The sequence below is a fragment of the Apostichopus japonicus genome, chromosome 14 (assembly GCF_037975245.1).
Source record: "Apostichopus japonicus isolate 1M-3 chromosome 14, ASM3797524v1, whole genome shotgun sequence".
In the NCBI taxonomy this organism is placed as follows: domain Eukaryota; kingdom Metazoa; phylum Echinodermata; class Holothuroidea; order Aspidochirotida; family Stichopodidae; genus Apostichopus; species Apostichopus japonicus.
In genome coordinates this window covers 9915591-9931546 of record NC_092574.1, presented here as the reverse complement: position 1 = coordinate 9931546, position 15956 = coordinate 9915591, and the positions used below count along the sequence as shown (strand labels likewise).

Below are 15956 nucleotides of genomic sequence, written 5' to 3'. Positions count from 1 at the left end.
TACCTGCGTGTCTGGTGGTAGACAATGTAGAATTGTTATATATATATATATATATTTATATATATATATATAAATATATATATATATATATATATATATATATATATATATATAGATATAGATATATATATATATATATATATATATATATATATATATACATGTAGAAGCAATACAATAAGTACATTTTAACATAATTCTAGTATTGTATGTGTTATATTATCAATAGTAGGCCTATTGTGAAAACGTTTAGTGAGTGTGAGACAATCTGTGAGTGAATAAATATGATGGTAATCGCATGGCAAGTTCTGATCAAAGTTTCTGAAAAGGGGAAAAATGAAAACAATCATTATTAATGTACATATACTAACAAAGAAATGATAGAGTAGCTGAAATGTATCATTATTAATAAGTGAACGATATGATGAAGGGACATTCAGTTATATCATATTCTTAGACTTTTAGAATCATGAATTAAAAACTTTTAACAATATGAAGTTTCTGTATGTCATGAAGGCAATGAATGAAGGAATGAATGAATGAATATAGTCAATATTATATATAATCACTATTGTATTTTACCAATTGCTCTCGCATCATTTGTTCAATACCAAAAAGGCAACACATCAAAAAGAAAACATTTGGGTAGCGGAACCCGTATCATAACCAGGTACCCCTACTCGCCCCTTCTCGTCAGACCTGTAACCCCCACCCCCCATTCCCCGCTCGGTCGCTTAAATTACACAGTTATTTACATCATTGAAAAACTCTTTGGCTCGACAGAAAGTTGTGTGCATTTCTCTGAGCTCATATTCGAGTTTTAAATTATCACAGAAAAAAAAAACTTTGCCAATTTCAGTTTTATCCCATGCATTTCACAGTGCGAAGATGCCAGCTGCATGCCATATATCATATAGGCAGACATATCAGACTGCATTGGTTTCTTCTGGTTCCTTGTGAATTCCAAGGATGAGAAAGTCTTGCAATCGTGCTTACTTAAACATATATGTATGTATTTGTATGTATTTTAGATCTTCCTGCAAGCAGGAAATCGCGAAGAAGCCTCATTGGCTTATCAAAGCCGCAAGCTGACCGAAGTCAGTCTCTTACATTCATATTTAACGTCCATGATTATTATTGTCAATTATCAACAACTCTGTAACTGGACGACATACATTAATCTTTGAGTGAATCGAACTTTATGATTGGAAGGCACCGGCGTTAATCACTGAGCTAACACTTCAACACTCCACAATAATCAAGGACAATGACTGGAATAGGAGGCTGAGGTATGGTTAAACAGACCATATCCCACTTCCTAACATAGGGATAAGCACTAGTTTATTTGCATTTTCGGCCCTCTAAAACCCCCTGAAGTTTCCAAAAAAAGGTATTTGCTGTTAACTTTCCCCGTTGAAGTTTATCATCAAAAGGTCTACGAGAGCTCGCTAGTGGCGAACAAGATACTAACACACTTAAAATCATATGGTACCTCTAACCCCCCCCCCCCCCACACACACACACATGACTCCACTGCTAACACCAAAACCAGGGAGTTTCCATAACAACTCCCTGCTAGCACTCTCTACAAATGTGAAGATCTTGGATAATCATCGCCTTAAATCGAGCCGCCTCGATCTTTTCGATGAATATTGATAGATTACGACGGAAGCGTCTAATTTCCTACCAATCATCTCGCCCAGTGGCTTAATTACTAACGTCTCTTAATTGTCGCTTCTCGGCCTTTTGGCTAGGATTGTGTGTAGCATTATGTTCCCCTAGTAGGTGAATCGTGATACACACCTGAAATGATGATCACACAGTCACAGTCTCGATGTAAGGGGCTGGGGTTGGGAGCGGAGCAGTCTTTCGGTTGTTTGGTTTTCGTTCCTAGGTTATTTAAATTCTTGGGTGCCTTTTCTTAAAGAGTATCGTCTCTATTATCTAGCCTTCAACCACTCTCTGACGTATGCCTACGTATCGCGGAAGGTGAACGCACAACTGTAAAATTCACTGTAGTGTACGTAGTCACGACATCGGTGTTTGGATACGGTACCAGTAATGAACTGAACCAAACCCTACAATTTCCCTCCTAGTAATGATCAAAATTAAATCACAGTCAAGTTCCATGTATATCTCGTTCACCTTTCAAATCATTTTCATTAACTACACGTTGACAAGTTTAGAAGAACCAAGTTGCCAAGACGTCACACATTACCGTACTGTAAAGATTACGTCAGCACATTGCGTGATTGCATGCCCATCATTGTAAAAGCTTTCAAAGTTCCTCTATGCACCCAATGCAATTCAGCTAGGTCAGAAGTCTGACCACGTCCCTAGATTTGCATCAGCTGTTTCTTAACAACAACACTAGAAAACGCACGCCACCGGCATTTGGCAGTCTAACCTTGATCGTGTCAGATGTGTATCTCAGTGTACAGATGTTGTTGCAAGCACCGGGTCATCGAAGCTTTGCAGGTATGTAACTCTGGGTCATTTTTTTTGTCGAAAAGACTGGTTACCAACACTTCTAAATTTATTCCAACTTGTTCATTATTTGTTGCGTGCTGAATATTAGGGTTATACATTAATGTAGTGTGTAATTCTTATATGTACAAGGTCTACCATGAAGTTGTATTAAGTCAGTGCGGGTTAGTCTGAAATATTATCCATATTTCGTGCATGTTACCGTAGGACTAGGTTAGAAATTAATAAATAGGCATGTACCATTTACATAATGTAGACCCATTGAAATTATATACTAAGAATGTAGGCCATTGGCAAAGATATGTATGTCAGTCACCTTTCTTGTTTATACTAGATAATAACTTATTATTGTCAGCCAACTTAGCTGTTGTATATCCTTGTAACAGATAATTATTTGTGTAATATGCTTGTTGGCACTACAGCACAATGTATCTAGTACAGTCATGCTTGTGTTTCGCAATTATGCAAGTATTATTAATTTCCTTGCATAAACAATGGTTAGAAAATAATATTGTTCTGTGCTGTGGGAGGTAAGTTTGGTCAAGCCAATGTTAAACTAATATCAGTAATTATGATGCTAATGTATTCACAACAAGAGTTGCCTAAAATTGACCGCCCTCTTCGGTAATTAATAATACACAATCAATCAGCATATTGAGCACAAGGTATAGGGTGTGTATTGACCCAATGACCTTTGTATGTAAACCACCTTACATTATTCAGGTGTCAATTTAGGTAGGTTATATATGTATATATCCAACTTTACTTTTGAAGTAATGGTTCCAAATTCAGCATATTTTTTCGATATCATATATCAACGTTGTATATTTGAACATACACATTTATGTTACGTATGTACATGTACTTTATAACTTAATAGTAAAACTTGTTTTAAAATCCCTTGTATTTCTCTAACATGTATAGCAACTCACAAGAGATTCTCAGTATGTCTACAAATAAAAATATTTAAAAAGATTAAAAAATAGTATCATGCATGAATACGTGGCTATAGTACCCGTCAAATACTTCTTCACTGGAATTTTTAACGTTAATTCACTAAATTTAAATTAAAAACAATTGAAAACTATCAGTGTGCAATAAGTTGTTTCGGATTGCATCAACTTCACTTCAAGTATAAATATAGCGTCCTGTAGCTATGAAAACAAACATGATGCAAGCTTGTGTTGCTACATTGGGTCATCGCCATTCAAATTAGTGAATGAATTGTTTTTTCCATTTCCTGTTTAGTTGGTTACAGCTGTTTTTTCAGACGCACTCAAACTATTGGCTGAAGCAAGTTTAAATGCAAGCTGTGACTAATAATGAGCAGTGACGTACATTTATTTGTCTTCTTACGTAGAAAAATACGTTCGAGACTACTTTCTTGAATATCAAGGTTCATATTTTTGTTTGATAATTGTCAATTTAGTCGCTAGGTCTTGCTTTCGTTTAAATATAGCTCATTTTTATGATTTAATTATCTACAGTATGACGACATATTAAAGAACAATCGATTTTGAAAAATGAATAATTTCGAAAGTTTTAAAATAGAGTCTAAACAGATCTTGACATGTAAAATCTAAGCGATCGAAATTTAACAAACTTTTACAGAACGGAATGAATATAAAGGTGGCCAGCAGTAGGGAAGGGCCCATGTCAAGGGTCAAGTTAAAGCAGGAGAATCTAAATTTCATTGCTCAAACTTTATACTCCAAGTCCTTTTCCTTTGAATCCTAGATCACAGACTATGTAATCATGTCGCACTTTAACAAAATATCCATCCGAGGAATCAGAAGTTTTAGTCCAGAGGAGAGGGAAAGACAAACCGTTTTATTTGGCACACCCTTGACGGTCATTCTTGGTGAAAATGGGACTGGAAAAACAGTAAGTTTGCTTGGAAAAACCAACTTCTAAAGTTTTTTTCTGAATGATAATCCATAATCTGTACTAATGTGGGATTTGGATCCTTAAGAGACATTTGTAACAATAAAATAATAAGAATGTGTGTGTGTGTGTTGCTCACTGACTTGCAAGGTACTGTTTCCAAGGGAACCAGACACAGTTGTGAGATTGGTGTTGGAGGAAGTAAGGGGGGGGGGGGTGCATGCAGTTGGGTTGCCCTGTATTCCAGCTCCAATTATTTCAGTAGATGGATAGTCCAAAAAGTAAAAGTAAGAAAAAAAATTGGTTGGTCGCTAGAGGTTTACAGACATAAAAAAATTTATCTACGGAGATCTATGGAGTTATTTGTTTAATATCGAATAAAATCGAATCCATGGCTCAATCCTCATGTAAGATCCTGGGTCTTGGAAATAAACATTTGTGGATCCTTTCGTATTGCCTTATACATGTATGCATGTCTTCTTAACTGTGTGAAGGGATTTCCTAATTTTATGCATGCATTAGTCATCATGATTTGGGACGATTCAATTTGCATCATTAATTGCATCATATCATAGTTACCAATTTTATATTTAACTACAAATTGTCTGCAATTACGTCAGAAAATTCCACTCTTGCGATAGTCTTTTAGAGAGCTTGGGATGATCCTTTGTTAGGCAACAATATTAGAATCTTCTAATCGGAGGAGAAACAATGAATGCAATTGTTTCCAACGTTAGACCGTACACGTCATGTCCTGGATGTTTGCCAAACCAAAAGACAATTGACTTCGATCGGCTTGTTTGTACAATGGAGAATGCGGCTTGTTTTTCTTTAAATCTTGGCCGAGAGTGATTAACACTTCATTGTAATCTAAGGAAATGAGGAACTGCTGCCAACTTATGCTGAGGTATTAGATTCCACCGAGTGTGGACAGATCTACGCATTGCATGAAAACAAATTTAAATAATTTGGAATGTTTTGACAAGATAAGTTTACATAGAAAAGTGGTAGGCGATTTTGAATTAATATTAGATTTTCATTCTGCATGCAATAACTCTGTGGTTGTTCTCAAAATGTTGAGCACTCTGATATGGCGTTGTAAATTTTCCCAACTAAACAGTAAAGTGTCTGTAAAAATGTAGAATTAAGTTTCTATATACAACCTATTGTCCAGTTGACATTGGGCAAAGTCAAGGAAATAACTTATCAATAAATTATTTAGTTTGGAAAATGATTTGAATCAAAGCTTTCAATAACATTATATAGTTATATTAAGCCTTGCATGGTTAGGTCTGTCCATAGCTTATTTAGCATTAATAATTCGTCATTTTGCACATTTAAAGTACATTGCATGAAAGTTTTTGACATTTAATTGGCTTGTACTGTAAAAGAAAAAGAAGTTCGCATGTGTAGGCGAACTTGCTAATAAATGTCAATTTCGAGTACGGTATAGGTATAGCGATACTGTGAACTGTACATATATGTGCCATATGCCAACTGATACCTGTAAACTTCAATTTGTAACTTGGGGTCTAAGTCACCACTCACCACTCTGGCCGGCCCCACCTGAACCCCCACCACTGCCCATGTCCCTGACCCCACCCACTGTTCAACCTCCATATAAAATTTAAACCAAAAAATTAAGTATCTGAAACTTGTATTCATTTTGCTCCATGTTACATGCCTTTATTCTTTAATAAGTAGTACAGCTGTTCCTATTGACTCACAGGGATCTCTGCCTTTGTATATTCCTCACCTAAGCTAACTGTCTTAAGTTTAATTTGCATACTCCCTATATAGGCCTATCCATTCCCATTTATATTAGTGCCCACTGTGTGGCAGGCATGCATCGTTGAAGAACCAGTGTATTCACTGCATGTGACCATAAATACACATGCAATAGATTTACTTTCGCTGCATGGTAGCATCACAAATTTAAACTCCTGTTTTGAAGTAATAAATGGCTAAAAGTGTAATTCAGCTATAAATATTGGTTTAGCAATTTTTTTCCCCGTTTTTCTTTCCACATTATACAGTCAATCATTGAATGTTTGAGATTTGTTTGTGCCGGTGAATATCCACCAGGCGGGAGGGAAGCATTTCTTCATAGTTTAGAGGTAAGTTTAAACCAACATATGCTTGTATGTAATATTGTTAATAAGTATTTCCTCTCCAAGGAAGTTTGAAAATAAATTGCTTAAATTTCTCCCAAGTTTTTAGGTGATAAAATTGGACTCTACTTGCTGTATAAAGTATGTACCATAATATATATCAACAATTCACACTATCAGCTGAGCAAAAATTTTTGATAAACTCAATACTTCGATACATACCACCTTTTATACTCATCCCACTTTTAAAACAATTAGGCCCCCCCCTTTTTTTTTCTATCTCTCTCCACTTTTTTTTTTATCTCTCTTCACCTTGTAAAATCTGCCATATTTCATTCCCCTTCGTAAAGCTTGCAGGTCCAAACACAGCAGAAGGGGAAATCGAATTGAACTTTACCAACAAGGGTAACCAGAATGTAGCCATTCGAAGATGTGTTACTGTGGTACGTATATAACTTTCTAAGTGTAAATTATCCGGAATAAGTGGAAGGTCATATAGGTCGATTTCTACAAGGTGAGGCATGGGTTGCCGGTAAGGTATATATATTGCTTCCCATGCAGCCTAGATGGTTTAATTGTGGGTCACATATAGGGAAAGTGGCTGTGCTGTGGGTATTGACCGCAGGTGTATGTTCTGACTGTAGCCTACACTAGTGTCTAATTAGCAATGGTAGCAAGCTGTGTGTGTATTTTTTCTGGGATCGATGGTGGTGTCTAACACTTCTGTTACACCTCATTCAAAACTAGGTCAGATTACTGGCATTAGACGTTTCTTTTTGCGCGAGTCTTCACACCCTTTAAGTACATATACTTTATGGACATTATTTTGACTTCTCTCTACAGAAAGAGAATAAACGACAGCAGGAGGGCTGGTATAAAATTGGTGTAAGTTTACACGTCTTCTTTTCAAGTTACCTTCTCCAGTATGTGTCTGCATGTCTGTGTTTATATTGTGAAGCATTTCTAGTACATCAGATTGATTGATTGAATTATAACCAGATTCACTATTTTTTAGCCACAGTAGTCTCTTAAAAAAGTATTTGGCTCTTGGTTGTAAAACGTATTAACTTTCCTTGCAAATTGCTGAGCGTTATGTTACTGTCTAAGAGAATAGTTTTGTTCTTAATATCTGTTATAGATGTCTCTTGCATAAATCTTTGAAGGCAGCAGTCTGTTGTTGCTATGGTGATTTGTTTAGCAGTTATTGATAATATCCAGAATTACTGGAACTTCAACCTGAAGGGGGGGGGGGGTGGTCGTCAAATGTGGAAGTGAGTTTTGTTTGCAATAAAGGGGAAGTGGTGCCCACAGATTTTGTGAATTCTTAGTAGTAAGTACCTGAGAATAATTTTCTATTTTGGGGTAAAAAAAATATTACACCAACTTTTTTCAGATCTACCCCCACAATGGTCCGTTAATTGTGCAGTTTTTGTTATTGTGTTCCTTCCAACCCTCAATGGGATCAAAGCAATTAATTACTACGTACCCTGTTTTAATTGTAAAATGATCTAAATTGCTTAATCTTTTTCTTTCTTACTTAGGATTCATGGCAGCCAGTAACGAGCAAGAAAGACTTAAGCATGATGGTAAGTCCATTACGATACTTATTGCACAAACAGCAAATCACAAAATTGAATTTATTATTGGTTACTGGCTATTGGGAGGCAATTACAGCCTGCATTATGCCAGTTACAATGCTAGCATGCACATGTGAACCTATGATGCCGTGGGGAGGGGGTGGGATGTGGATATTTCATAGTCCAACCAAAAGGGAAACAAATATGAATGCATGTTTTAATTCTTAGTGTCTATTCCAGGACCCAAGCCGTAGGTTTGGGTTTCGGTGAGAGGGGGGGGGGGGGATAACATAGTAAAATTTATATTAACAAATTATATGCATGATCCTTCAGAAAGGTTGTTATACATTAAATATCACATCCAATATGTTGTTATAACAAGTTGTGATAAATTTGTTAAAAAACTTTTTGGAAATTTCTCTTCTTGCTGGTTAAAGCCATTGGATAAGAATTAACTTTACACATTTGAAATCTAACACTTTTTTCAGGTTGTTTCCCCACAGCCCCTGTGCCCTGTCTTTGTATTCATTTTATTTTTTATTTCAGCTGTTTGCTCAAGTCGTTTTATGTTCATATTTATATTCATGTTTAATATTTCTCTACAGATGAATGATGAACTTGGTGTCTCCAGCTCTATCCTTTCAAATGTTTTGTTTTGTCATCAAGAGGAGTCTTGCTGGTATGTCTAAATTTTATAGTAAAAAACAATATTTGAGAGGTCAATTTATGATGAACGGTGCAAAGAAATGCATCATAATTTGAATACGGCTGCATTATAATGTACTTTATGATATTGTGTAAAATTCCACAGCTTTTGGTGCTAATTTTAGAATCCTACCCAATCCAGGTTGTAAATCAGTAGAAATTAATCCAACTTGTGGAATTTCAAAACAAAAATTAATGTTTTGTTCTTGATTTTACGATACGTCTACGTTTGAAAATTGGATTTAAATTAATATGGAATTTACGTTTTTTTTTTCGTTCTTTCCTCATTGAAGGCCTCTGGACAAGGAGAGAGCTCTCAAGGAAAAATTTGACAAGTTCTTTGAAGTAACCAGGTGAGGAATTATTCAGTACTGTTTGATAGAAACTTTGAAACAATATTTGGTGTGAAAGTGAAACAGTATGGTTATTTCATTCCTGTTAAACAAAAAAGGAAACAAAATTGGTGACTTTGTAATAAAAATGTGTGATGCATAACAACAAATGAATATATTCAAACTATAAATTTACTTACAATGTTTTTGTTTTCTGTAAAATGTATGAGATCAGAATGAAACAGTCTATCTTTCTTACATTTAAATATCAAGCCATTGTCGTTTCTTACGTTCTTTCAGATACAACAAACTCCTGATTGAGCTTACAACGATGATTAACAAGCAGGTATGAATATGGAGTTAGGAGAGGATGGGGGGGGGGAGGAGGGGGAAGGACATTAAGTGGGTGATGATGGGGGTTGGTGTACAAATTTAACAAGACTGTCTGTTAATATTTTTCAAAATTTTTGCACTGTATCATTACTTAACTTATAATATTTTGCAGCTGATATATAGAGTCAAGTGTAAAACGAAGCAGCTTATGAAGGCAGTTTGATACCACTCTGCGTTTGTTAGTTACTTTACATATATATACAGTATCTTAAAGTCATTTGCGACAGTATTCTGGTGGATGTTTGCACTTATACTGTTTTCAATCACTAAAGTTGTAAAGAGTGACTTCAATATTATGGTTGAATAGAGTTGTTACTGGTTAAGTTTTGTGACTTGAGTCACCACAAATCTATGTGGGGAAAACGTGGCAAACGTGCCCAGAACACCTCACCTTTAAAATCTAGTGACTTGAGTCGTAATTGACTTGTTAAATCACTGTCGACCATGTTTTATTCAGTCAAGTCTCGTAATGTCTCTTTCTAAGTGACTTTATTTATATATACACTTGTACCAGTTATGAAGTGAGGTCTCTTCTATTTCAGTATGTAAGAATCGACATTGATATCAAATCTATCATCCAGAATTACTTTTAACTCTTTAATGTTACATTTTTCTCTGCAGAAATATGACTTAAACATTTATGAAGACAAGGCCAAAGACATTCAAGATAGCAAAGAAAAAGTTGAAAGAGTAAGTAAAACAAATGTTTGTTTCTTGCCAGTGGTTGCAGCTTTCCTTCTTTAAAAAATTGAGTAGTTTTTCTTTGGCTTATTTTAGTAGCAGTCAAAATGGTTAATAGCAAAAAAGTTATGCAAGATAAAAAATCATAGGGCCCCAATGTAAGGCTTGGTTCATAATTCTAGCAATAGAATATGTTTATTAACATCAGTATTGCAGATTGTCATTAGAGACGTTACTCCTTTAACCGTTCTGATCTTTCACGCGTTAAGGAGAGTGGGACTCCTTAAACTAAGATTATTATACCTTGTCCCTCACCCCTGCCCCCAAGCTGGGAAAACAGGTCCTCATTTCTTTCGATAAGTTGTAGTAACCCTACCCCAATTAGGTCCATATCACTGACTATGTTTTTTCATCACTTCACAGCTGGGGAAGATGATAGAGAAAGAGGAAACAGAGAAAGCTCATATCGAGAACCAGATTGATGAATTGGAAATGAAGACCTTAGCTGTTGAGGTATACTTTAATGCTGAATCAATTTGACATTGTCACATATATGTGAAATCTTGCAAGATTATTTCTCTGTGGTTCACCAAACTATATACTTTTCATGTTATCATTATAGACGACTTATTGATACTAAAAATTGCTAATCATGATACAAAAAAAAACTTAGCCATATCACTCCAAAGATTATCATATTCCTCTAAACAGTTTAATGGGAACAAATTGTACCCCAGATGTTCATCCATAGTTTACAGCGACTGAGTATAAGGAAGTAGATCTTCTTCATTGAATTTTCGTGTCATCTTTAGCGGTGTTTCTCAATGTCCTTTTGCTTCGTTAGATACGTTCACCCGATAGTCACCGTAAATGCAATGTTAAAAAGTTAAGCTTCAAAAGTTCTTTGCTAATATTAGAATCAATTTTCTTGTGACAGGAAGAGCTGTGTGAAATCAGACGAAAGATCCAAATTGGAGAAGAAATCAGACGAGAGATTTGTAAGAAAATATTTGCTTTTTAAATTTCAATGATATTACTAGATTTGCATTATAAGGAATTGTTTACACTGGCAGGTTTTCCTTTATAGTGAGATTGTATATATTAATACATTACCAGCAAAAATTTACGTTTGGGTTGAATTAAAGGGGGGGAGGATGGGGCGGGGGTTGTGCCCTACCCTGCCCTCCGGAACCACACCTGATTACATGAAATTCCTCCCAATATCATCTTTGTGCAGCCAGAAATAAAACCTTTCGATCGTAAATCACTAAGTGCTGCATGGTTCTCAATTATAGGTTATCTAGAAGGGAAGAGGAGAGATCTCGACACAGACCGACTCAGGTTGAAAGAGAAGTTACGGAGACAATCCACAGAGACACTTGGCACGAAAGATCTTAAAGAGCAGGTATAAAATTTAAAGATCTGTATTTTCATGATTCCTTTTAATTTGAAAGATCATGGCATATATTTATATTTGAGAGATGCAAGAAGTTACATTGTCAGAGAATCAGTCAAGAAAGATTGTAATTGAAAACTGATAATTTTAGATGATAAACCAGTCTTTGCTATTATGTTGCCATGGGAATCATGTTGCCATGGGAATCCTCCAAACTATGAGTTCTTTATGGTTTTTTTCTTCTTTCTTTTTAAAGTTGATCGCTACTGAAGGAGGTATCAAGAAACTTGAAAGACTTAAAAAGATGAGTCTCAGCAGAGCGGAGTCTGTACGGTAAGTTTACAAATTGTTTTTTTAATTTTTCAGTCTCGGGCAGTGGAATAGATCAAACCAACTAATTTCTATCAAAGCTTGAGGGTTGGGAATGCACTTTTTTTGGCTATGGAACAATTTTCATGGAAGTGTTTTTTTTTTACCTATATGTTATTTTATCACCTATATTATTTGAATATTATGTCACATGAAAAGTGCAAATTAGTATTTCACATTTTTTCTTATTATATCCTGTTAGGTGCAATAATCAATCCTAAGTGATATATGTAGATTGATGCTATGAATATTCATACGAGGTGTGCATAAATATTCTTACTCTTACTCTCATAGCAAGGAGATGGAGGAGATGAAAGTGGTTCACACTCTGGAAGAGGAGAGAGTTCGGAAGCAACAACGTGTAGAAGAACTGTAAGTGTATATAGTATGGCATAACATATCCTCTGTCATTTATGATTACATCAACAGCAGTTCAATTTTTCGAGTATTGTTTTCCCAATATTTTACAAAGATAATTTAAGATTATCATTAGCAGAATGTTAGCATTGCTTGTTGAAAATCCAACCAAAGGAGATAAATATATTTCTTAATGTTTTGTTGTTTTCAATATAAAATATTCATCTTTTAATATATGTGAAATATCTGCAATGAATTCTTCTTACACTGGCAACATTAAGCTAGTCTTTCTATGCCTAATTTGGTAACATTAATCTCATTGTTTCATAAGATCTAAGACACTATCACTCAATGTTAAATTCTTTTTTATGGATTGACATTCGTCATGAAAGAGATATTTATTATTTCGCTTCATTTCCCTGTTAATGTTTCCATTTCATCCACAGGGGACTCGCACTAGCAGAAAAGAAAGATGGCCTCAAATTAATCATTGTGGACTTAGTCTCTCAGTGTAATAGTCTACCACAAGATTTGGAACATATCATCAACATACTAATAGAGTAAGATTCAACATTTCCTTCTTTTGTCCTTCTTTTGTCCTTTTTTTTAAAGTTTTGGTTACTCAATTTCAAGCAAGTTTACAGTATTATTCACATTCAGTTTGCAACTGAATTTAACTAAAAGCTAGTGTTTGTCTTGAGATCAAACTTACTGAAAGATAAGTTAATCATTTGATGCTGTGAATTTTATCATCAAGATGCTTTTCCCATACCAGTATTAATCAGATGAGATCAGCTTTTCGTTCATTGTTTCAAATGATACTTACTGTGTCAAACTGTTAATTAATATATACATCTGTGTTTTCGACTTGTTGTGCTTAGTATTCTAAAATGTTGCTTCTTTTAATAAACCTTGGCATTTTAGAGTATTTCAGAGAGTATATAGGTTTTTCAGGTTCACCTATTGTACATTTCTGGTAGGATGAGATTAATTGTATTACATATTAAGAAATAATATTCAAATATTTATTTTGTTGTCATTATATTGTATGACGAGTTGTTAATGTTTTATGTTTTTTATTTTGTGTAGGACGTTGGATTGTGGTGATATGAAGAAAAATAGCAGAACCCTGGCTTTGGAGGTAAGGACTAATGTAATATTAAAATCTTAAAAAAGGATGAGCTAAAATCAAGATGTGTATATATAATTATGTACAGTTCTTTTTTCCTTTTAAAGGGGGGGGGGAGGGGGGAGGGATTTGTGATCTTAAAATAAATATATGCGTAACATTCGAGATATGAATGGTTACAGCACATTGAGCTCTGTTTGGAAGACTACATGTTTCTAGAGAAAATCAGCTGATGTTCCATTTCCTAGTAAGATATTGATATTAAAAAAAAATTGCTTGTGAAGGGAAAATGTTAATAGATTGTATAAGATCATGAATATTTTGAACTTCAGTTTTTTAAATTCTTGTCTATATTTTTCAGCTTGCATTTCCAATCTTCATTTTCATTTTTTTCCGACAGTGAAAATAGAATTTGTTAAATGATAATTGAGATAAAAAGGACAAGGTAGTATGTTAGCATAGAGCATGCTTAGCTCAGGTTTTTCAAATTTCTTTAGCAGTCACAAAAGTATTAAATTTATAAGAATTCCCACCTATTTATATCCATTTATCACTTTTTGGTGCAGATGCAGGAAAATGTATGGAAGTCTGTAGAGGCCTTAACGCTGGTCAAAACCAAAGCTTGCAAAATAACATCCTACGTTCAAGAGAGGGTAAGTAATAGCTCAATCTGTCTGATGGCAGAATTCACCTTTGTGGAGTACGCTGTCAGCAAGAGGTCTCGTTGAATACAAAGTTTCGAGCTACATTTTATGTTGAACTAATGCTGCTGTTCTGTTGCTACCATGCATGTACCTAACAGTTGAATCAGAGATCGGGGAAATTTAACTCAGAAAACATAACCGTAACCTAAAAGATGCAATGAAATGAATAATTTTAAGGCAGTCAAGTTAACTTCATAGCTGGTTTTGAAATCAAACGATAAAAATGAAAATCAAATTTATTGGGATACATCATTTTTTTTATATTTATATTTTTTATGAAGCATTAAAATAATTAGAAGTATTTAAATAAATATTATAACATATATCTCTGTATGTGGTGAGATTAAGGGTATTGAATGTAATGTAATTCTGGTCTAATCAGCAGAACAAAAAATGTAGCGGTTGTCAGTGTGTCTGGACACATAGAATCTTTCTCAACGTCATCAAACCAAAACGAAAATTAAAAGAGCAAGTAGCATATAACCCCCAGCACCCCTTCCATCACACACCCCTCCATCCAAAGCCTAAGTCTTTGATCGCAACGTGCAACGTTTCCTCTTTCAGATTATGGAACTTCAAATCAGGTTGAAAGATATGAACAAAAGGTTAGACAGCAATCCTTTGGAAGATCGGCTCACCATGAAGCGAAAACTCTCAGGGTTGAGCGACGACCTATCTATCCCGATGGCCAAAAAGTTCAAGTGGCAGGTTAGTAAAAACAAAAAAATTTGATCACTCAGCCATTATATACTATCAAGGAGTTATAAAAGTGGATTGCTAAGTTTAGTTTTATAAGACAAGGGCAACAGCAATATGTTTTACTTAGATAATAGTTTTCCATCCCCTCCCCCCCCAAAAAAAAAGAAGACATAAAACATTTTTATTTTTTATTTTGAAGAAATGTGATAGTCTTCAGCCAGAAGAAAAGGAGCAAGATGCCATTACCAAGCTGGTGTACCGGATATGTCTCTTGGATCAGACGTTGAAAGACCTCAATAAACTCGAGATGGAAATAATGAAGCACAGAGAATCTTGTCTTGAAGGTAAATAATACAATAATATATGTTTGTACGTAAGTACAAAAAGTCTTCTGTCTGTGGTATAGGATTTATTGACTTTTTTATATATTGTAATTGTTGTTGTCATGTCGTGTTAGTCAGTTCTTCCTGTATTGAACTTGTCAATGTTTCATTCCTCTGCATGGCCATCTTGGGCCAGGAGGCTTTGGGGGCGGGGGGTTGTTAAGGAGGGAAGGATGGGAGGGAAAGGAAGGAGGAGAAGAAAAATTAATAGTTTACATTACCCCTACAAATCTCTCTCCTCAGGTACTCTCAAAGCATCATACCCTCCCCCTCCCCCTCCCAAGCTTCTAATTGCTAAGAAAATTGTAATATTGTAATTATCTAAGCAACGAGGTTTATATCATTTTATTTTTACATTTTCCAGATGGCCAGAAGAGTTTGGAAGAAACAAGTTCTGAATATGACACCTTACTTTCCAAAATGTAAGTATTAGTAGAAATTGATATTTTATTGTATTAGTAGAAATGATAGTTGAAAATATTGCATATATTGGGTCTCTTGTCTTTGCTGTTGCATGGATTGTTAGGTCATCATCACAAACATGTACCGCCTTAATAGAAACTTACCGCAAATCTGATACAATAAATAGTTGCGTAACACTGTGAGAGAACAACTGTTAAACCATATATTGACAAACATTTTTTTTTTTTTACAGAGAAAACATTGACAACAATTTGAAGCAGAGTTTTGATAAACTTTCAAATTGCAGAAGAGAGGAGGAGAAAAAGAAGGTACGTAGGTCAATGAAT

The 15956-nt window shown here is 34.9% G+C and overlaps 1 protein-coding gene across 1 annotated transcript in view; it reads left to right on the top strand.

Annotated features, from left to right (window-relative positions):
• Positions 1-2321: 2321 nt before the first annotated feature.
• Positions 2322-15956, top strand: part of LOC139979612 (DNA repair protein RAD50.L-like) — a 23477-nt gene continuing 9842 nt past the window's right edge. The window contains exons 1-22 of the mRNA XM_071990583.1: positions 2322-2478; positions 4225-4371; positions 6408-6488; positions 6833-6925; positions 7326-7367; positions 8024-8068; positions 8665-8738; positions 9058-9117; positions 9397-9442; positions 10111-10179; positions 10594-10683; positions 11108-11168; positions 11466-11575; positions 11823-11899; positions 12230-12307; positions 12739-12852; positions 13382-13433; positions 13988-14074; positions 14690-14833; positions 15024-15168; positions 15572-15629; positions 15863-15938. Of these exons, the coding sequence (XP_071846684.1) occupies positions 2422-2478; positions 4225-4371; positions 6408-6488; positions 6833-6925; positions 7326-7367; positions 8024-8068; positions 8665-8738; positions 9058-9117; positions 9397-9442; positions 10111-10179; positions 10594-10683; positions 11108-11168; positions 11466-11575; positions 11823-11899; positions 12230-12307; positions 12739-12852; positions 13382-13433; positions 13988-14074; positions 14690-14833; positions 15024-15168; positions 15572-15629; positions 15863-15938 (1806 nt within the window). The 5' untranslated portion in view covers positions 2322-2421. The remainder of the gene's footprint in view (positions 2479-4224; positions 4372-6407; positions 6489-6832; positions 6926-7325; positions 7368-8023; positions 8069-8664; positions 8739-9057; positions 9118-9396; positions 9443-10110; positions 10180-10593; positions 10684-11107; positions 11169-11465; positions 11576-11822; positions 11900-12229; positions 12308-12738; positions 12853-13381; positions 13434-13987; positions 14075-14689; positions 14834-15023; positions 15169-15571; positions 15630-15862; positions 15939-15956) is intronic.